Source organism: Embiotoca jacksoni, unplaced genomic scaffold (genome assembly GCF_022577435.1).
Source record: "Embiotoca jacksoni isolate LCO1_2020_lvr unplaced genomic scaffold, fEmbJac1.0.p SCAF_14, whole genome shotgun sequence".
Classification (NCBI taxonomy): Eukaryota; Metazoa; Chordata; class Actinopteri; family Embiotocidae; genus Embiotoca; species Embiotoca jacksoni.
In genome coordinates this window covers 6,114,336-6,136,255 of record NW_027185274.1, presented here as the reverse complement: position 1 = coordinate 6,136,255, position 21,920 = coordinate 6,114,336, and the positions used below count along the sequence as shown (strand labels likewise).

The following is a 21,920-nucleotide window of genomic DNA, read 5'->3' as shown; positions in this document are numbered from 1 at the left end:
CAGCAATGGCAGATTTAGATACTTGGATGACACACACAGCTGCCAGCAAATGAACAAGGATTTAAAATGAAACAAATAAAGTGTTATTTATCTTTTTAATCTTGCTCTCATTGCTGGATGTGTAAGAAACAAAGACAGACTGAGAGTGCAAATAAAGCAGGGAATCGTGCAGACTGCTCTTCCCTTGAGCCCCACGTCGGCTTCTAATTGAGGTATTGATGGATTTAAATGAGGCAGAAATGCACTCAAGAGTTCTAACGTCTCATAACACACACACACACACACACACACACACACACACACACACACACACACACACACACACACACACACACACACACACAAGCACACACACACGGACACATAATGAAATATTTCTTCAGTAAGTATAAAAACAAACACAACGTGCTTTAAAATAACAAGAAATGTGTAATTATACACAAGCACACACACAAACACGGAGCATGGACGTAATGGTGTTAGTGAATATGAATACAGTAATGGTTCCCCTTTTTCAAACCACTCATGCAAGTAAGTACACTTTTATAGAATGCATCAGGAGCGTTCGAGTACATTTTGGGGTTTAACATGTGAATTATGATCTGTTGATGAGTAACAAACATGTGGCTGAGCTGGCATGTAATGACCAAGCAACTAATGGCAGCAGACGAGGAACAGCTTGAAGTATTATCAAAGGCACCAAGAACATATCGCTTATTCCTGTAACGTGAACAGTTCTAACCGTGAAGTTGACACATCAATGCTAACTGAATCAGAAAGGACTTTCAAATGGTTTCAAAAGGTTTAAAATAAAACTGCAAGAAAAATGCTATTCAAGAAATGAATGCACAGATCGTAAAAGGAGAATCGTGCCCACATTTGATGCAACATGATGATTTTAAAAATGTATTCTTTTCTTAATAGTGTTGTAGCACAATGACAGCTCTTTTTTTTATAAATTAATATTCATTACAGCTGGGCTGATAACTCAACTAAACTGATTTACAGTATTAGCTGGTATTAGTTTGCAGACATATAGTACTGGCCACTGTATATATTGTATGTCAGCCAATAAATAACAAGAAGATATGTGCAGGGATATGTCTGTAGACATGCACCAAGAGCAATGAAATCAAAACCTAGTGTAAAGATAGACAGTAAATTAAATGCGGGAGGGCTTTCAATTTAAAACCAGGGCTTTAAACGGGAAAGGGAAACAGGAAGTCATGGCATTTGACTATTTAATGGTGTAACTTTATCATGACATTTGTCATTGGAAGACTTTCAGCTTTATAGAGCTGGCCATGCTTCAGGTATACTTCACATTTTATTAGCAAATAACTATATTTGAATAGAACAAATAATAAGGAAAATTGATATATTGATATAATTATATATATATATATATATATATATATATATGTCTAAATAACTGTGAGAGTTTGCACTATGATTGTTAAAATTTACTGGAATTTGTCAGCTTTGAACTGCTTTTCAGAAATATTGAGAGAACCAGGCAAAATTACAAGCTGTCAACACTGGCTGGCTTGATTGAAGTGGCATTTATTAGTACAACTGTACACCTGCATATATCGTGGAGGGAATCATAGGGGCAGAAGAGGCTACTTCAGTTCATGATGTTTTTTTTCTTTTGCAGTAAGAACAGATACTGTATGCAGCCAAAGTGTATATAATACTAAGGACAATCTATTGACTGGCAGTTAACTATCGTTATTATCTGACACCGCATCACTTCCTCTGTACACAACCATGTTCAACATGTAGAGAGAAAAAACTGAATGGAGTGACAACTCATTCATTTTCATAAAATTACGAGAACAATTTTTTTTTAATTAATTTTAAGTGAAAGAACATATTTGTTATATAAATAATAGAAGGTGTAAATAACATTACTATTACAGCTCATGTTCATGAAACTACTAGTTATGAGAAGTGAGCGTACATTATTCAGCACCGAAGTTGTCAAAATTCCCTTTGATAGAACCGAGTAGAAGATGAAACTGAAGCCTGGAGCAACAGCAGAGTGCATTGGATGGGTCAACCCTCTCACTCACACACTCTCTCACTCCTACTGGTATGGCGGATGATACTGACTATAAAGTCGGGTGAAACTGAAACTACGCATGCATTTTCTGTTAACGTCTCACATACCCTCATTTCTAACATCACTGCAGAATGAATACCAGTAAAACTAGAAACAAACCACTGCTCTCTCTATCAAGTATCGGTATTTACTATTCATCGTTCATCTCCTCCAAACACACACGCACGCACAGTGATTGGGGTAAAGGCAATGGAGTAGAGTGAGGAAGGTATACCTCAGTGTCCACCACGTCCACCAACAGAAAGGAGGTCTCAAAACGAGGCTTGATTGGGCTCATAACCTCCTGCAATACTAGCATACAGCATGTGCAATGTTACAAATGTCCTCCTCTATGCCATACCATGGACAGCACACCTACAGAACCCTGACATACAGCAGGTATGGATGAAGATGACCGGTGTGTAGTCGCCCAGAAAAACTCTCTCATACCCTTTTTTCACTGGACTCCTGTCACTGCAAGATGACCTCACAAAGGGATTAAAAGACCTTCTGGACCAAAAACAAAAAATGTCACAGAGGAGAGAAAAATAGTAGATCTGCATTATTGTTAGATGTAGTAAGAGTGCTGATTCGATTACTGAGCTATATCATCTCAGTCTAACCTGTTTAGCTTTCTCTTTGACCCTGAGGGGTGCATATTGGTATCATGGAGTCCATAGATTCTGCACAAACACATCAACAAATGCAGGTCCAGTTTATTATCTGCATTTTTCAGTTGTAAGTTATAACATACTGCATGCCACAAGAACTTGTAATTTTCTTGAGCTTAAATATATTTCTTAAAGATCTATGTTTGGAGTTTGATATGCTGCACACAGTTGAGCCTGCTGTAGATGCAGCCACAGTGTTTGCTGTCTGCGTGGTAGAAAATGGAAGAAAAAAAGGTTGATACAGCCATAGGTCAACTTGCTGCATAGCAACCGGGTGCCACAGTCAGCAAGCTGACCTATGAAAACAGAGTATGTTTGTCTCTGAGCCTGCTGCTGCAGCGGTGACAGTTTCCCAGCCTTGTTCACTGCAAGGCTTAATTACAGTGACACATGAATATCCATGACATGCCAGCTGATATTAATGATAAAAAAAAAAAAAAAAAATGCTGATTTACCCAGAAGGAGGGTTCCACACAAATTATTCTCTTTGGCTCCCCTTCCACTGAGAGGTCAGAGGTCAGGGTCAGATGCGCAACATTTTGAGCACCTGACCACTAGCCCTTTAGACTGACTCAAAAGTACTGTAGTCATGTCCTTGTATGTGTTCATGTTTCCTTTGGGCTCAGAGAGGTGAGAAAGAAAAAGAGATCGAGAGGAGGAAGAGACTGAGAAAGAGAGAGGGCTGCCCATCAGCGGGGAACCTCGTGCTCCAGTTTGATAGCTGTAGCAAAGAGAAAATAAGCCCCACTCACATCTAAGCACCATGAAAATGAGGAGCCACTCCTCGCTCTATAGGGGAGCTACATGCTAATGCTTGGTGGAGGCAGGAGACCTGTCGTCAGGGACATTAACATACCAACACTGGAGCAGAGCAGTGTGACGCACAAACACAGAAACATGCTTACATGTGCTCAGTATATGTATATGACTGTTGATGTGAATAAGAACCAGTTCTTTGTCCTCTTCACTAGTGATTTGTGGTATATAAATGATTACTGCTAATGTGTTTTCACTTTGAATGTCATGTGAAATGTGTCATGGTTGTGACTCTTTGATGCTCAGCTTTGAAAGCTCATCATTGTTTTCTAAGTTCTTTGGACCAGAAGAGGTGAGATGTGTGTTTTTAATGTATTATGATCAAAAACGCTCAGCCACAGGTTGTAATTAATCGACACAGTTTGTATTACGAGTTATTTGTAATTGCTGCCAATCGCCACATCGGCACAGACACGGAAAAAGGAATCGATTGGTGCCCATCAGCCGTTATTGATAGTGCATCAGACACGGGCTCTTACTTTTGATGGTGAGGTACATGGACTTGCTGACATCAGCTCCCACGTCGTTGCTGACCTTACACAGGTAGAAGCCGCTGTCGTCCTCCAGCACGTGTTTGATGAGCAGAGAACCGTTGCTCAGCAGCTGGATGCGGGAGCCGCTGTTCAGAAGGATGGGCTGGAACTGGGGGACGCCGGCACCTGGTGAAAGAGAAAGAGGAAGAGAAAAGACGAAAGGAAGAGGGAGAGTCTTTGTAAATGATAAAAATGTAAACACTCTATACTGTAAATGCCTACGTATATGTATGGAAAAATATATGTGAAGCTAAAACGGCATACAGTTCTTAATAGTAAAATGACCTATGGTGTGTGTGTGTGTGTGTGTGCATTGATTTGACCATGTGTCTGTGTTTACAGATTTTATGACAAAGCCTGTCAGATTTAGCCAGGATTGTAAACATGTTTCTTAACACCAGGCCTAGATCCTTAAATCGCCAAACAGCTGCTGAGCAGAGTGAAGCAGGCTGAGCTGCTGGTGTGATGCAATCAGAAGAGACATAATGCTCATGTATAACAGGCCAGCAGATTGGTGCAAAGGAACATCGGGGCTTCTGCACTGCAGCTGCCCGTCAACATCGGGGCCTGAAGTTAGACAAGGATTTTCTCGGACTCTTTATTCCTTTGTGTCAACTCTGGATTTATTTTATAAGCTTGTTGAGCCAAAAGAACACGTACATAAATGGCCTTAAAACATATTTCAGTGTAATCTAAGTTGAGGACAGACTAATTCTAAAGGCAACGATTTGTCTGGTTCAAGAACAAGTAGGGCAATGTTTTGCACTATTCTCAAAAGTCCAATACCACTGACACTCTTAGATCCATTCATGAAGTGTGCTGAAATAATTGGACTTGGCATGGCTGACATATTCTGGCCTGCTACCTGTGTGTAATTAATCTCTATCTTTTTAATGGAAACTGACAGAATCATTCTTCTTTTACTGTTAAACAATACAGCATCTCATTCTGCAATGGCAGCCCTAAATCTCTAGGAAATGTCACTAACACTGAATTATAAAGCTAATATCTTTGGAGCGGTGTGCTCTCACACTGATGAAAGCATTATATTCCACCGTGCTCATGTAGTATTAAACACAAGTGAACCGAGCCAGGCGTCGCATTAGCTTGTATTAAGGTTAGCATGTACAGGTTAGGCCATTTAGGGAGATGTAGGTTTTTGCTTTTGAATTAAAATGCAGTCAAGTGGCCGTGGCTAACAAAGGGTCAAGTGGTGATTTTGTTCTTGCTCCCCTGGCTCTGAGAAAGAGGGAGGGGGAGGTAAATGTGTTCTTCCTTGAATTATGGATTTTGCATATCCAAATAGTGCTCGTCGTTATGCTCATAGCGGTTGACCTTTACTTACTGTTTCATAATCTCCCAGAGACACTCATCTGGCTCTCAGCTACATCCGCTGCAGGCCAGAGAGCTATTCTCTGGACAAACTGCCCTCTGGATTACCACAAATTAGACATCATCTTCCCAAACCAGCTAATCTGGACACATTGTTTTTCCCGCGGTGGCTAATATCCTGAGCAACAACATGTTGCAGAGAAACACAACGGGTGTGAAAATCTGAGGTAGAAATATGTGACGGAGGCCCCCCAAAAAAACCGAGTGAACCTTGAGGCGCTTCGCTCTCCATCGGTGACAGCTCATTTCAAACACTAAAAGTGAGTAGACGCACACGCTGCTCAGACTGATCTCTCCATACATACTGATCAGGACTGGTCAGACGGTGCTAATCAGGCATGAGGCCTGCTTGTCTCACATGCACACCAGCACACACAAATCCCATCAAAGGGTGAAAAACAGATCTGATTCTTTCATTCCTTTGATCATGGGGCCTAGTGCGCACGCACAAACACACACACACACACACACGCACACGCACGCACGCACGCACGCACGCACACACACACACACACACACACGCACACACGCCACTCCTCATTGGTTGTTGTCCTTCTGTTGGTGAAGCTTTCATCCCTGGTTATATGGATGATGGAACAAACATCTGGGGCCCCTCTTCATCTGCCCTGCTCAAGTGGCTGAACTCACCTGCTGCCTTCCTGTCCGTCTGCTCAGGCCTGCCTCTGTCTCTCTCTGATGATTTTCTAATGGTGAAGGTGGAAAACCCTGCAGGACCCCCAGCCCATGTTTGCAGTGCAGATGGCTGCGTGTGTGTCTGTGCTTTCACACACATATAAACAGGCTGTGGGTGAAGTGATTGGAACCCACTCACGTGCAAAATCATCTCTCCGACTTATGGCTGATATTTTGTGTTGCAGCGTAACAAAAAATAAAATTTTGTGTGTCTACATTTGAAGTAAATACATATGAAAAAAAACTTTACTTTTTACTTTTACTGTTTTTAATGTACCTTTGGAGTGTTCCCAAACAATAGTGGGCGGTGGATAGCCTTCAGCGGAGCAGTTAAGAGTCACAGTTTTCCCATAGATCCCATCTTGGTCCTCAGGCTGAACCACAAACTGAGGGGGTACTGTTCATAGACAAAAACAAACAAATAAGCAACAGTTGATAGTAACATACAACGTTTTGGTGTCTTTCATATAGAGCATCTTTTTTTGTGGGTTCTCACACCATCCAAATACTTGATTTTACCTTTAGCCTGACAAGAACTGTCTGTCAGTTCTGCAGGAATTGGATAAAATTCAAACACTACAGATTGTAGTAGTCCAAAAGGTGTAATTTGTGCTGTCTTACCTCTGACAATGAGCTGACTCTGGTGCTCCACGGCAGCGGCTTCATTGCGGGCGATGCAGGTGTAGTTGCCATTGTGGTCGGGCGTTAGGTTGGAGATTCGCAGCGAGCTGGTGAAGTCGATGTTGTCCACGGTCACACCCAGGCTGGCGGGGATCGGCCGGCTGTCTTTCTGCCACGTGATATCCAGCGGCCGGTCGCCTGACATAACCACGCAGGGTATGAAGACACGCTGACCAATGGTGAAGCGCTGAAACTCAAAGGGCTGGATGTAGGGAGGAACTGCGGGCAGGAGGAGAAATAAGAGATCAAATATGATTTCAGCCTTGAGCTTCAAAGACCACCTTAATTCCCTGGATTCTGTGGCAGGTAGTGTCTTTTTTTTTTTTTGTCAGCGTAATCCTACAATCTTTCTTTAAGGAGGTCACCGAAAGAACATATAAGACCTGAATAGCAAAACATTTTGCAATAGTTTCTTGTCAGACTGGAACATTTTATCCTTTAGCACAATAAGCTACCTGAGCACAAAGAAACAAAACAAAACAGGAAGAAATAATGAGTTAATAAACAACTCATTCTGATTGTTTAGAAAATGAAATCTAAGTGAACATGTACGTTTATACCTTTAATATTTATAAATACCCATCTATTGTTCTACTAACCTACATACTTACCTATATTCCAGCCTAGCTGCTACATCAGTCTAGTATTTTATTCACCAACTTAGAACCTTAATTATAGGCATATTCATTGTAAACGTATTTAGAGGATAAACCACTTTAATAGCTTCAATCCAGAAAAAAAGCCAATTTGGCTGCATAATGTAATCAGGCATAATACAATAAGATCTATTGAAATTGCCTGTACTCTCTGGGAAATCTCGATCACACAAGTCATCTGTGTGAGTGTCCAGTGAGTTCAAATAACACTGAAATAAGCAGCACTTTAGCAGCTTATTTAATTCACAACAAAGTGGAGATAATGGACTCCAGGGATCCCCAAAGACACTTCCGCATTTTAAGCATGAGCAGAGTAAATTAACAAATGCACTCGCTCACTATCGCACCACTGGGAAGTGTTGCTTTATATCATCACTCTTTCATTCTCACTTACTTTCTCTCTTGCTCCATGGGAAAGAGTAATATAGTGACAACAACTTAAGATACTGTATGCAGGGAAGGAAATGTGAGCATAATGGGGCAGCCCTTTTTAGTATTACCTATTCATGTTGTAAGATCTCAGTTGAGATCAGTCACCCAGCTCTGTAGCATCAACAGTAATCATACAGTCTTCATCAGCCACACTTAAGAACTGGGGAATATCAGCTCGATCAATTTTAGAAGTCTGACGAGATCTATTTATATAGCTGTCTATGTCTGTGTGTGTGTTTCATTTATCCAGTGACGGTACAAAGAGTGAATCATTATTAATTTAAACTTTCCATTAAATTCAGAGTTATTTAAAATGTGTGTCTTTGACAAGACACCGTTTATAGTTTTCTATCCCACCACATCACACAGAGTCAAACTTGTGACAGTTTAAAGGCATATTTCAACATTTTGGGAAAACTCTTTGCTTCCAGGCTACGTGTAAGATGAGAAGATCAACAGCACATACACAGTGTTATACAGGCTAACAGTTTATGAATCAAATGAAAACAGTGGGATCTATTCAAAGGGAACAAAATATGCTTGCTGCTACTACTACTACTACTACTACTACTACTACTACTACAAAACATGTTCACGCACAGATTTGAACTGATTCAACAAAAAGTTGAGTTTTAGATATGATGCTAGTTTGAGTTTGTCACTATTTATTGAAGTCAAGTTTTTCAGCCTTTATGCAAAGCTACCAAACAGGCTGCCAGCTATGACCTTTTACTTTACCTGGGGATGTGAGAGGGATATTGATTTTCCAATATAATGTTAAGAAAGAAAGCAAATAAGTACATTCCATAAAATATTTACTTATTTCCTCAACAAAATAAGATGACAACAAAATGATACCAGTAAAAAAAAATATTACATTAAAATTATGTTTTTACCAAAAGCAAGACATGTTGGCATTTTCTATAATAATCTAAAAAAATTGAATTTAAACGACAAGCAGTAACTTCTCAAGGTTGTGCAGCACCTTTACCTCTACCAACTTTGTCTATTGTAATAATGTGGGGACCCAGTAGTTTGTGAACTGCCGTTTTGAAGCATCACATCTGTTATTTGGGCCATTGCCAAATTGTATTTATGGAAATGGAGGTGACCATATTTGGACAAGAGGGTGGAGCCAGGCATGTCACTCAAACCAGGCATGCCGCCAAACATGCGTCTCTTTAAGGCCTAATATCTAATTAATTATTGAACTATTTCTATAAGAACCAGTAGAACACTGATTAGTGGGAATAAATTTAACTAACAACATTACAATGACTTGTGGACAAAAGTTATTGACTCTGTATTTCATGAGAGAAGTTGATGCTCTGTCAATGGGAGTCTATTGGAGCCAGAGGTTTTTTGGAGCAAAAAAGTGGCCGTCAGTGGTATTGCACTTTAAGGCACTTCCAAATTGCCTTCAGTTCTCAGACCTGGAGTCTACATCCATTTTTATACACATTCTATGATTGTAACTTGATAGGACTTACCTCTCACACGAACATGGACACTCTGGGAGTCCATCTTGTTGGGCTGGACCATCACCTTGCAGTTATACTCGCCAGCGTCCACCTGCTGCACGTTGGTCAACTTCAGTGTGCCGTTGTTCTCGAATGCTCGCTGTCGGTGGTTGAATGGTAGCAGTGCAGAGTTCTTGTACCACTTTATGGAGTAGTAAGGGTAGCCAATCACACGGCAGTGAACGAAGGCATCACGTCCAGCAATTGCTGTGATGTTTTTCATTGGACGAATGCTGGCACGGCCTAAAAGGAACAGAGATTTTGGAAACATTCTCTGTAAAGCCATTTAAATGATATTAGTATTAACATTTAATTACAAGAGCAGTGAAGTCTGCCTTGTTGTTGGTGTTTGTGTAAATAGGTTCATGACTTTCCAAATATAAGATTTAAATATGAAAATGTTTCTCTTCTCAGTTTCATATACGGTGCCTGCCACCAGAATAGTTAGATATGCAGGGAAACTGCTGCTTAAAGCTTTTGCTGTTTGTTTTTGCGTAAGATCTCAAGAATAACTCTTAAGTAGAAGGCGGTGAAATGATAAGCAGATTAAAGTGTTCTGACCTTCTGAAGGAAAACAGAACATTTAAATAACACTGTCCTAGTGATACTTATAACTCGACTTTGTGTCTCATAAAATGTAATACATTCTGAGACTTGCTCCGTGTTTCATAAAATGAAAACAGAGTAATCGCTTTAACATCTGATCGTGAAGAGTCGAATTGGCGGCTTGAGTAAATACACGCAGACACAGACACACATGAACACTCACTCATGCACACGAGCACACCGCAGATCATTTTATTCAAACCGAAAAATATATATTTTTTGCAGATATTTATAAATTGTATCCAGATATGCTTATGAGCAGCAAACCAGGATGATTTATTTGACCTAAAAATTAAAGCTTGTTGGGGAAGTATAGTAATAAGTTGGAGAGAAAAGGACGAAGCAGAAATTTTTTTTAAATTGTAGAAGTAAAGATGGTAGAGAAAAACCAAAAATTCCTACTTTAAAAACAGCTAAATGAAAGAAACCAACAAAATCCTATTAAAAAAAGGTGTCATGCAACACATTTTTAGACCCAAACAACACCCAGCACTCACTTACATAGACAGAGACAGAGACAGACAGGTATGTGTATTGTTGTTCTTGGAGGAGCTGATTTGACAAGCACCTCTTACGTTTATTCGAGCCTGGTGGTAGATGACCCCTGCCGAGTTGCTGCACGTGCACCGGTACACCCCGCCGTCCGTCACCTGGGTGTGCGTGACATTGAGCTGGCTGACCACATGGCCCTCGTGGGTCTCGTAGTGGCCCAGGTGGTGGTGGCTGTCTTTGATGACGGGGTCGTCGTCCAGCGACCAGGTGCACCTGGGAGGTGGCGTGCCCTTGACGTTGCAGACCAGGAAGACGGGCTCATTCGGGTTCACCACCTTCTCACTGAAGGAGGACAGGATTTTTGGAGTGCCATCTGTGTTGGGGAACAAGGTGGGACGTGGTGGTGAATAAAAGAGAAGCTAAAGTCAAACACAGATGTTACAGTGAGTCATTGGGGGTCATTTTAGCATTTATTGAACAACACGGAGAGCAGAAGCAAGGAGTACATGTGGGAAGAGAGTGAAGGGAATGAGATGCAACACTAGTGTCCGGTAAGATTTCAATCAGTGTCACAGCAGCGATGAGCTGTACATCTATTACACACCTGCCTGCAGTACTGTTATGCATTTTGAATGGCAAAGATCTCAAAATGGAGAAAGAAATGTCTTCAAGCTTTAGTAGTTCCAGCTTGAACACAGTAAAGTTTTCAGTCATATTTCTAAAGCATTGCCTTTTTTTTTTTTTTTAATTTTTATTCTAGGTAAGTTCAGGTGCTTGGAGAGACACAATTTAAAAGGTTGCTCCCAGATGTCACTGTACTCTGTTGCATTTTCATTGTAAATTTATAAGCAAGATCATTGGTCAGATGTCACTGCCTCCAATGAAATCAAGTCATATCATGTCATCACAATGATTTACTCATCAGTTAAAAGCCCTGCTTTTATTCACCTACAGTGTCTGTCACTCTTAGTAGGTGGATGAGAGAAGATGTCACAGAAAATTTACTGTCGGGGTTAAATATTTGTCATAAGAAAATCTTTTTACTGACATATTCATGAGGCAGAAAAAAACTAAAGGAAAAAACTCGTGACTTTTTGTGAAGCCATTTGGTGCTTTTTCATTTTGAGCAATAGTCCAGGAGCTGTGCTCCCAGACACAGGGAGTGGTTGGCTTTTGAAATGTCTGTGTGCCTGCTGCTGCTCACTGAAATCACATGATTATAGATTATCAATATCTTCTTTTTACTGCTCCCACACCACAGCAGACAGTTGCCTGAGCAACACTGCCAAGGTCAGCTATTAGATTAAAGAGTGTGTGTGTACATGTGTTTTTGTACGTGATTGTGAAGTCAGGGATGGTCACAGGAGTGGTGGCAATGAGTCATCACAGCATACCATCAACACATAAACCCCCTATTGATCTTCAAGGCCTGAAGCTGTTTCTGCTAACTCACTGATTATGAATACAGCTGCTTCAGCGTGGCTTTTGGTCAGCATTTCTGTGCACGGATACCTTTATATGACAGCTGTTTTACCTTCGAGGATAACCTGCACAAAGTCCTGTGCAGACATCTTGCCCTTCCTGGCGAAGCACTGGTACGCTCCACCGTCACTTTTCGACATTCCCTCCATGATGAGGTTCTCTCGGTTAAGCCCAGTGAAACGAACATTGTTGCCCGGGTAGATGATCTCTCCGTTGCGATACCACGACAGCTCATACTCATCTGAGCCACTCACGCTGCAGGACAGAGACACCTTGCTGCCCACACTGCCCTTCACCTTTCGAGGGCTGACCACTGCTTTCAAGGGCTCTACAGACACAGAAATCACAGAACGGTCAAAACATTTCATACATTTATCATTTTGTTTTGATGATAGTGGGATAGAGCAGGGAAGACAGGAGAGAAAGTTCCAGGTTAGAGGTGAAATGATTTACCCTTTAATCAAATGACAGAACAATAACTGTCAGATATTTTGATGACGTGGTAATTCTCATCACTTAGTGTGAGTAAATGCCACATCTCTGTGTTTTGGACTGTTGTGTTAAATAAAAAAGCAGTTTTGAAGATACCAAGTTACATTTCCTGTTTGGAAATGATGTAGTACAATAACATATCACTTAACTTGCCAGTAAACTGAACATCCAGTGATGTGCAGTCATTTTAATGGATTTAATTGTTGTTTATCATTACTATCTTACGTATTGATTTACTGTGTTATAGCAAAGGTTTCTTCAGAGGTTATGAAAATGTAACTGTCTCGTAGTTGCTTCATAATTCTTGCTTTGATTTTCAGCCAAATTCATTGCCTAATTTAGCTGATATGTCATGTCCACTTTTATGACTAGCCACCTGCTCTTTAACACGAATGGCAGCAGCTGTTTTAACAAGGATTTATATTGGTGTACTGCAGCTTCTGCTACACATGATATAGAGGACTCCCTCCTTTTAATACCAGACTTACGTTTGACATACAGGCGTCCCATGACCTCAGCGTTGCCATAACTGTTCCACACTTCACAGACATATGTTCCAGAGTCACTGGGCTGAGCGCTCTCGATCAGCAACCCCGTGATGGTCTGGCGAAAGCGACTGTCAGGCTCCAGAGGGCTGTTGTCCTTCAGCCAGCGGTATTTGGGTGTTGGGTAGCCGGAGGCCTTACAGGGCAGCTCCACCCGATGATTAATCATCACCTCTCGGTGGTCAAAGCCATCCAAGATGCCTGGCTCAGCATTGGTGGGGTCTGGAAGGAGCAGAGAATTTAGTGTTAATTAGTGGTGAGCGTTGCCAGGTGCTTGACAGTATAATCCAATATTGATTCTCAGGGTCAACATTCAGTTCCATATACTGTATATTTTGTAACGTGGGGGAGAGAAACAGACTGTCCTCCGATAATTTCAGGAGGGATTTTATTGTCTCCTACATTTACTGTAGATCAGAGATGGCACCATTGATCTGTTCTTTTCTCTCCATTTCTCCATCACATGTTTAATGACTTAATTCTATTAAAGTATGCTGGAATTTATAAGAGACTGTCAACTTCATCCAAACCCTAAACATACATATCTAAAGACGCAGATTGTTTTATTTTGTGCAGTTTTAACTTACCAAATCCAAAGCAAAAGTGCACATGTAAAGACGCACGTATCCAACACAAACTGTACGTGTGCAGTGAAACAAACAAATATATGGTCATTGCAAATCAATTGATCCCAGTTTGAATGCAGTACTGACCTGACACAATGAGACGCGCACTGTTGCTCTGGCGCGTCTCACCGGTGTAGCGATGACGTGTGGTGCAGCGGTAGTTGTTCAGCCCATCCTCAGGCAGGACGTCCACAATATACAAGGCTCCAGTAGATGTGATGAGATATCTTTGTCCTGCAGTGGAGAAGAAGAGTGAGTGGAAACACATGAAAGGCAGCAGTTGTGTGTCTGTTTTATAGAGTCAAAACAAGTTTCACATGATAAAGAATTCATTCACTCTGGCACAACTAAAGGATTTCTTTCTCCACAGGGTGCTGCTGAAGTTCAAATCTCACAGCACACAAAACCTTTAGAAGTCATTCGTTATTACATGGCAGAGTTCAAACTGAAAACAGGAATCATTTAACTCCTGTAAATAGACAAAAGCAAAGAAATGTGTTTTGAAGTAAGACTCCTCCAGCTGACTATCATGTAAATACTTGTGCTAATAATGTGAATTACTATAGAAAACAAAATATATCCATGAACAAACACAGAGTGCCCAAATTGTGTTTGTAAATTCAGATCTGTATGTCATATACAGTAAGTCTTTGACAGCTTTTATTGTCTTGTCTTTTTGCGGTTGTAGTAACCTAACTGGCGCCAGTGTCTGGCATTGAAAGCCAATCCCTCTTTGGCTGTCACAGCCAGTTCTGTAAGTACGGTAATATTATGTTAATTCTGCAGATCAAACCAGGCTGAGTGGAGTTGTCAACATCCATAAGGAAAGAAACCTTCCCCTCCGCTATCACATGGATGCCCACACTCCCATGGGAGCAGATTGATGTCAAAACTGATTGAAAAAGCAATTTAAAGGAGATTGTCTTCTCTGTGCAGTGGTGGGCATGCTAACACGGAAGCAGTGTGAGAAGCCAGAAACAGCTATATGTGATGTTGACATTGTGCAGGTAACGACACTTGGCTACTTTATGCTTCTCAGGCAGCTGTCTGTCATTTCCATGTTAATTTTTGCACAAGAGAGCTCATAATTGAGTTCTCAGAGTTGCCATTTAGATTGAAGACTGAGGTCAGTCATAATGAGAAGTGAAGAGATGATCTATCAGATGAGATATCAAAGATTGTTGTTGTGTAAAAATCAACACTAATTTTTTTTTTTTTTTTTTTAAAGCAGGTATGCACAAGAAAACTAGAGTATGGTAAACAAAGTGTTAGACTGATGAGCACAAGCCTTGAGGAGCAGATAATCATTTACATGGTGAGGAAATACCACTTTATAACTACGCAGCAAGTTGAAAAAACACTCTCTAGGATGTTTAAGTGACCTGAAGCACAGAGGAATTTGATGTAAACAACCGCTGACCCGAAAAAACAGGGAAACCACAAAAAAAAAGAAAATCACAAAAAGAAGCATGTACTGTAGATTCATTGAAAAAAAATTCTACGTAACGATGAAACCAAAACCAGCCGCAATCAAAATGATGGAAAGAGAAAAGAAAAAAGAAACAGCTCATGACCCAAAGTGTAGGCCTACGGCATGTCTGTCGAACATGGTGGTGCTTCTGTTATGGCCTGGTGCAGTATGGCTGCCAGTGGAAGTGATACGTTGGCATTTATTGATAATTTTATTTCAAAGTGAATACTTTATAGTGTGGACTCTGCACATCATCATTTCAATCCACACATATTTTGCTATCTTTCAATTAGGGGCTCATGAAGCAGAACAGACATCAACAGCAACAACAACAAGGCTCACATGTGACAATATTCAAATAGTTTGTAAAGTGACATGTTTGATTGGGGTTTATTTCCTGGATGACAATACTATTTCTTCTTGTATGTGTCATTTGATTTGACAGTGAGGACAGTGTTACATTACGTCATATACAAAAAGTTGGCATTGGGAAACAATGATTAACAATGAAAAAAGCTTTTAAATGTTTACTGTGACGGATTATCAAGCTTGTCCAACAATTAAACTGAACATTAAACTACTCTGACTGTATACAGACACCTGCGTGAAGATGATTAAAAGGAAGAGAAACCTACAACATGCAGTGTGTACAGTCTTGGATGAATCTGGTTAGGGCCACATGTTACACATTATTGTCTGAGAGCTTTTGACTGCTTAGATTAGCAAGAAAGCCTCTGTGCATATTTGATTTTGATTGCATCCTATGTCTGAAGGCAGTCATATCAGCAATTTATCCAAGAGTCGAGAGAAACTGGGGCTGCGTGGGAGCAGCTGAAGCAGATTAACAGCGGGTAATTCATTTAAGTTGAACACGGGGAGCTGTGGGTTTTCATGTGTAAAACAGAGTTAACATGAAAAATGTCTTTTTAAAATCTGTGATAAAACAAAAAGTCAAACAAAAGCAATATTTTAGCAAAGATTCTGAGGCGATGAGTTTTAATATTCATCATGGTGCTTTTGGTCAGAACGGCTTTCCAAACAGATATTTCAGCATCCTATGAAAGATTCATGGACAAGCAGGTGCAGAGGATTCTCTTTTCTGTGTGGGTTCACAAATAAGATGCAGCCAGCCTGAGGTCACGTAACATCATCCCCGACACAACTGTGTGTCACACTATAATTGCAGTCTTTCTCCTACATTTCATGTGGCAGAGCTCGGCTGCAGCACCGTGTTGAGTTATAGTGTTACCAGACAGGAGCGTTTAATAATGGCATAGTCCAAAGCAATTAGCTGTGAGAAAAAAAATTAATGAGAAATAATCTCAATGTAGTGTTAGATTATACACTAATGTTAACATCAAACCACTACATGTTTTAATATTCCACTGGAGACTAATATGTATGAAAGAGGCAAAACATGCTTAATATGCTTACATTTTATGTGCATTTTTGATGTTTACACAGGCAAAAGAAAATCAACCTTGTGGGGCTAAGCAAACAGGGGGGATACAGAGAGAGGCGGTAGAGGCAAAACAAAACTGCACAGCTATTGTAAGCATTGACCTAGATAGAACCGACAACAGATTCCACGGATTTGATGTCCTGAAGGGGTTTCACGGGTTTACATACAGGGCTGTTAGATGGGCAACCAGCAAGTGGAATCTATAAAGAGAGGGAGGGAGGGTGTGACTGCATGTGTGTGTGTGTGTGTGTGTGTGTGTGTGTGTGTGTGTGTGTGTGTGTGTGTGTGTGTGTGTGTGTGTGCGTGTGTGTGCGTGTGTGTGTGTGTGTGTGTGTGTGAGGAGACGCCGGCAGCCATGCATGCATGCCAGTATGCAAGACGACTGGTAAGAGGAAATCTTCTCAGAGGTCGAGAAGGCCAGATGCAAAAAAATAAGAAGAAACGGTGGTTTTCATTACTGCCTTTGCTTTTCTGCCATATTTTCACTGTTTCAGAAGACATCCGTAATGATTACATTACAATTTAAGTTGATTGTTTGTATACCTTTATGCCCGTCTTAATTAAAAATATGAAACACATTTGGTTACTGATGGCATATGATCAATGAGAAGCTAGAAAAAAAGCCAAGACATATTTTAAAGAACACTACAATTAGAAAAGGGGAAAAGTCTGAAAATGATATATTACCATGCAGCAGCAAAAACAAAATTGAGACAGCTTCCCCAAAGCTGTCCACTCCACACACACGGCCTCTTTCTCTTTTTTCTCTCCTCCCTTCTGGCTTCTCCATTTTGATTCTGTACTGGTCCTCTGAAATCTCACTGTGGAATCCATCTTGAGTGAGACAAAATGGTATTTCACTACAGCCGCTGTGAGCTGCTGCAATTTTCTCTTCAAGCACCTCTATGCTCCTGCAATGCCTTTTAAGACGTCAGAGCTCAGTTATTGTGTTATGACAGAATGAAGTACAGGCGGAGGGGACACTACAGTAGGGAGGGGATTCAAAATGAAAGCCACTGTATTGAATTGTATTGTATTGTATTTCTTCTCTGCGAGCCGCTCCTCTTTAATTCCTCTGCTTTGTCTTTAACTCGCTCACTGCATCAGCTTTTCGGAGCGATTTTTGTTCACAACGCCCATAAGTAAGACATGATGCGCCATGTCATTTTAACACCACAATGTGCCAGGACAGTATATAAACTGTTATGCATTAATTTAGGCAGCATACGAGGCCTCAGTTTCCAGATGCGTTAAACATCCATGTGGACAGAAATTTCTGTGTTACTGTCAGAAGGTGAAGTCCTCCATTCATTCACAGCCAGTGTTACTGTAAAGTGAAAAAGTGCTCCACTCCACCAGACACACTTTATCTAATCATCCCCACTTTGCCAGAGACAGAATCTAATACGAAGAGCGGGCTCTCACTCTCAGCAGGCTAAATAAGCCTCAACGTACAGATGTGCAGTGTCACAGCATCCTCGCTGCCAACGGACGCTCTGAAGTGGCTCTGATTTTAAAAGAAAGCCACGCAGGTCAGATCTTAGCTCAGAATCTGTATCTCAGACTGAATTAGTGACAAACTATCAACATCTTATATCAATTGGAGAGCCAATCAACATCTGTATTACAGTGTGTTTGGAAGTCATTCGTTTTTCTGGGACATTACCAATAAAAACATGCTTTAGTGTCTGAAGCTGCCTGAAAAGACAAATCTAGGATTTAACTATAGCAGGTGCTATCACTGTTATTAATGCTTTTCTATATGTGTATGAAAGATTCATATTTGTTCATTTATCAAACCATTTTTTATGGATTACATTGTCCTGTTCCTGTATACAGTGTTTGCCATGTATTTTTGTCTGTCTGTTTAGTTATTTGTTTGTATTTGGTCACGTATGGTATTGTCAATTATCTTGTTGAAATTTTTGTTTTCTTTTGCTGGATGTCTTGGCTTGTGTTTGCGTATATTGTATGATAAGGACCCCCTTGAAAATGAGATGGTACATCTCAAAGGGTTATTCCCAATAAAGAATGTCCTTCGAATATATTTTAGTGTCTGAAGCAGGCTGAAAAGACAACTCTAGGCTATAACTATAGAATTGAATAAAAATAAATATTATCCTAAAGTACTTGCTGCCACACTTGCACTGAAAGCAACAATAATATTACACCAAGTATCATGATGACACTGTTTATGAGCCCAGTTTAAATGCAAAAGGTTAAAACATGTTTAGTAGAAACTGTTGGCTTCTAAAAAGGTTGAGCTGGTGAGTCAGTATTGTTATTGTTTAAAGAGGAAGGTGGGACCGGCTCTCAGTAAACTGTGAGTCAGACACAGTGAGGAGGGACCCAGTTCTAGTCGGGTCAGCAGAGACAGAGAGATGATAAATGGGCTCATGGATGTTCTAGGTCTGTGTCTTCCCTTCTTTGGCCCACTTCAACTCTCCTGTGTCACCTCAGACATGAGATTATAATTAAAAACAGATAGCTATCTGTCATCGACTCACTGTGCAATAATATCCAAATGTTTTTCAGCTAAAACATACCTAACTCAAATGGGGTTTTTTTCTACAATAATTCAGCAGCAGCGGGGCCAAACAAAGACAAGACTACCGTTTGCTTTGTTTCTCACAGAGATGGTGATACAGACCTACACTACAAAAGAGTGGGTACACTGCTTTGACTCCTGCAATGGAGAGAAGTGAACGTTTCTCCGACTAATTTCTGCCTGCTACGACTCGGGGGTATGCTGCATCGCGAAACAGGTCGCGGGGGGCCAGAAGTCGGATCACAGCTTTAATCTGAGCTGATTGAGGTCAGATCGCAGGACTGAACTCTCCACCGCAGAGCTCCTCGGGGCTGCATTGCTACATGAAGAGAAAATGAAATCAGTGTGACTATTCCGCAGACCAACCCCCAAAAATATCTATTATTCATCTTCTTCTCTGACTATCTGGCTATTTAAATTATCATATATAACAGCCATCCAAAGTGACACCTATACACTGTTGAAGAAAATATATCACTGTGAACTGGACTAGAGAACCCTGAATTAAACCTGATGAAGAAAAAGTAAGGTAACTGGAAATGTAGTCAGTATCTATATACTGTAGATGGGACGCCCAGTGGGCTTTTCTTTTATGAGAAGTATCTGTAAGTAAATTACAGAACAGTTAAGTAGGTTACTACAGGTGTGATAAAGCAGCATAATCTGGTAGATCAGGGGAAGTGCAGGGAATTAAGTGAATTAGGACTCTGGCGGTGCAGTGTGTGTAGTGACGTGTTTTCTGTAATTTATAGTGCTCAACTCAAATCTACTAAAAGTTATGGTGTTTTATTTTTTTTTCTTCTGATGAACTGCGGTGGATTTGCCCAGTTAATGTGAGCTGGGAAGAAAGCTGAAAACACAACAATGGTGCAGAAAAAAATAAAGTTCAAAGTGGACTCCGGTGCAGTTTGTTTGAGGATGTTTAAGGTGGTTGAAAAGAATTATGATGCTGTGATTTTAGCAGCAGGCATGTAGAAGCTAATTTACTAATAAATCTCGCTGTTTGTAAACTGTTCAGGAAACAATCTTATAATCAATCTTTATAAACCATATGAATGTAAATAGGTTTGTAACTATGTTAGCAGGTATACGAGACAATTCGTGAGCGGTGGGATTTTAGATCAATCAGATAGCCAAAAGCATTTTAAACTGTGGCCTGTTGTGTCTGAATCCTCTATGATTCCTGTTCATGTGTCAATCCATCAATAAAGAAACAGGGCGATCTCAAAGCAATCATCCCAGAATATTACTGTACAAGATGCTCAATTTTTTCTCCTCTACCTGTTTGTCATTATTTATATTATGATTGATTTATAGAGCAATGACACTTATAATCACATACCATTGAGTTTTTTAAGCAACCAGAGACGATGAATAAACACATAAAGTATTTAAAAGCAGACTTCCCCACACATGTTACCTGTCTGTCTGTATGATGTTCTTGTAAAAAGTCAGCATGAATATCAACAAAAACTGCCTAAATAATTCAAACTGTTTTTGGTTTGAAAACTCTCAGATTAAAGATTGCTGGATGGGTCTTGCCCGCTCACCACCAAAAGAATAAAAAAAATATTTTACCATAAAAAAAAAGTGCCCTCGGTAAAGCTTTTTGTTGTTTTGTTCTTCTTCAAATGACATTACATTCAAATAACTTCAATAGTTCAACAGCTTATGTATTGTGGACTATTTCTTGGATGAAGATAGTAACTTCCTGAAGTGTCCTCTTGTTATCAAACAACTGCTGCAAGTCAAGAAAGAAAACTGGCATATATCTGCCATTTACACAGAAATGTGGAGGTTTAATACTTGTTTTTGTAGATCAAACTAACAAGACAACATGCTAGTGAACTTCAGAGGGGCTGACAGATTGGACAGAGCAAGGTCAGTTCTTTCCCCCTGTTCCAAGTCTTTGTGCTAAATTAACCTAAGTAGCCTTACAGGAGACACGAGAGCAGCATCAATTCAGTCATCTAACGCTCCACCAGCCATAAATCAAATAAGAACATTTCTCATATTTCAAACTAGTTTCTAAACCTGTGAGTCGACAAGCCATCAGTCCAGTGTGTTTAAGGATAGACTTTAACTCCTGGTCAGATGTAAAAGCACTGGGTAAATAATAAAGGTGTAATCTGAGGAGTCAGGCCTTGCAAAGCTGGTAGAGACTGAAGGATTTCCAAAGTAAAATATCCGCCTTTTTGCATTGCTGATCTGTCGGAGACGCACGGGTCTTAAGCAAATGTGGTCTGATGCACTTAATCCTAAATATGTATATATGGCTAGTTTGAATGTCTTTGTTTGCGTGTCACAGCCAAACCATGTGGATTTTCAATGCTGCTGGTAAGTAGGCATTTTGTCATGTTTTAAAATTTCAAGGTGATTCGATTAACTTGGTGGGAGAAAATATAAAAATGGATTTTAAATGAAATTTTAAGCGGTGGGAAAATAATCATGAAAAACAGGGTGTGCAGTGGATTTGTCTCGAGGCTGGAAATCTGACGAGAAGAATCAATTCTGCATCGTATGGCTTATGAGTTAGCAGTTAAAATATAAAGATGCTTTTACATTGCCATCTTCTGGTCGATCACAGTTTTATTTTTTCTGTGGGCGGAAGCAAACATCACTTAAAAAAAAAAAATCAACTTCAAAAAATTGTTTGGAGACAGCAAAGACAATAGAGTGCAGACTATCATTGAACAAC

At 40.3% G+C, this 21,920-nt stretch overlaps 1 protein-coding gene across 2 annotated transcripts in view; it reads right to left on the bottom strand.

Moving 5' to 3' along the window:
- The window catches only part of dscamb (Down syndrome cell adhesion molecule b), a 116,475-nt gene that overhangs the window by 27,291 nt on the left and 67,264 nt on the right, over window positions 1-21,920 (bottom strand). For both annotated transcript variants that reach the window (XM_069147609.1, XM_069147611.1), the window contains exons 4-11: window positions 13,829-13,975; window positions 13,059-13,337; window positions 12,131-12,406; window positions 10,673-10,969; window positions 9,469-9,741; window positions 6,831-7,109; window positions 6,487-6,606; window positions 4,071-4,250 (exon numbers count right to left, since the gene is read on the bottom strand). In XM_069147609.1, the coding sequence (XP_069003710.1) occupies window positions 4,071-4,250; window positions 6,487-6,606; window positions 6,831-7,109; window positions 9,469-9,741; window positions 10,673-10,969; window positions 12,131-12,406; window positions 13,059-13,337; window positions 13,829-13,975 (1,851 nt within the window). The remainder of the gene's footprint in view (window positions 1-4,070; window positions 4,251-6,486; window positions 6,607-6,830; window positions 7,110-9,468; window positions 9,742-10,672; window positions 10,970-12,130; window positions 12,407-13,058; window positions 13,338-13,828; window positions 13,976-21,920) is intronic.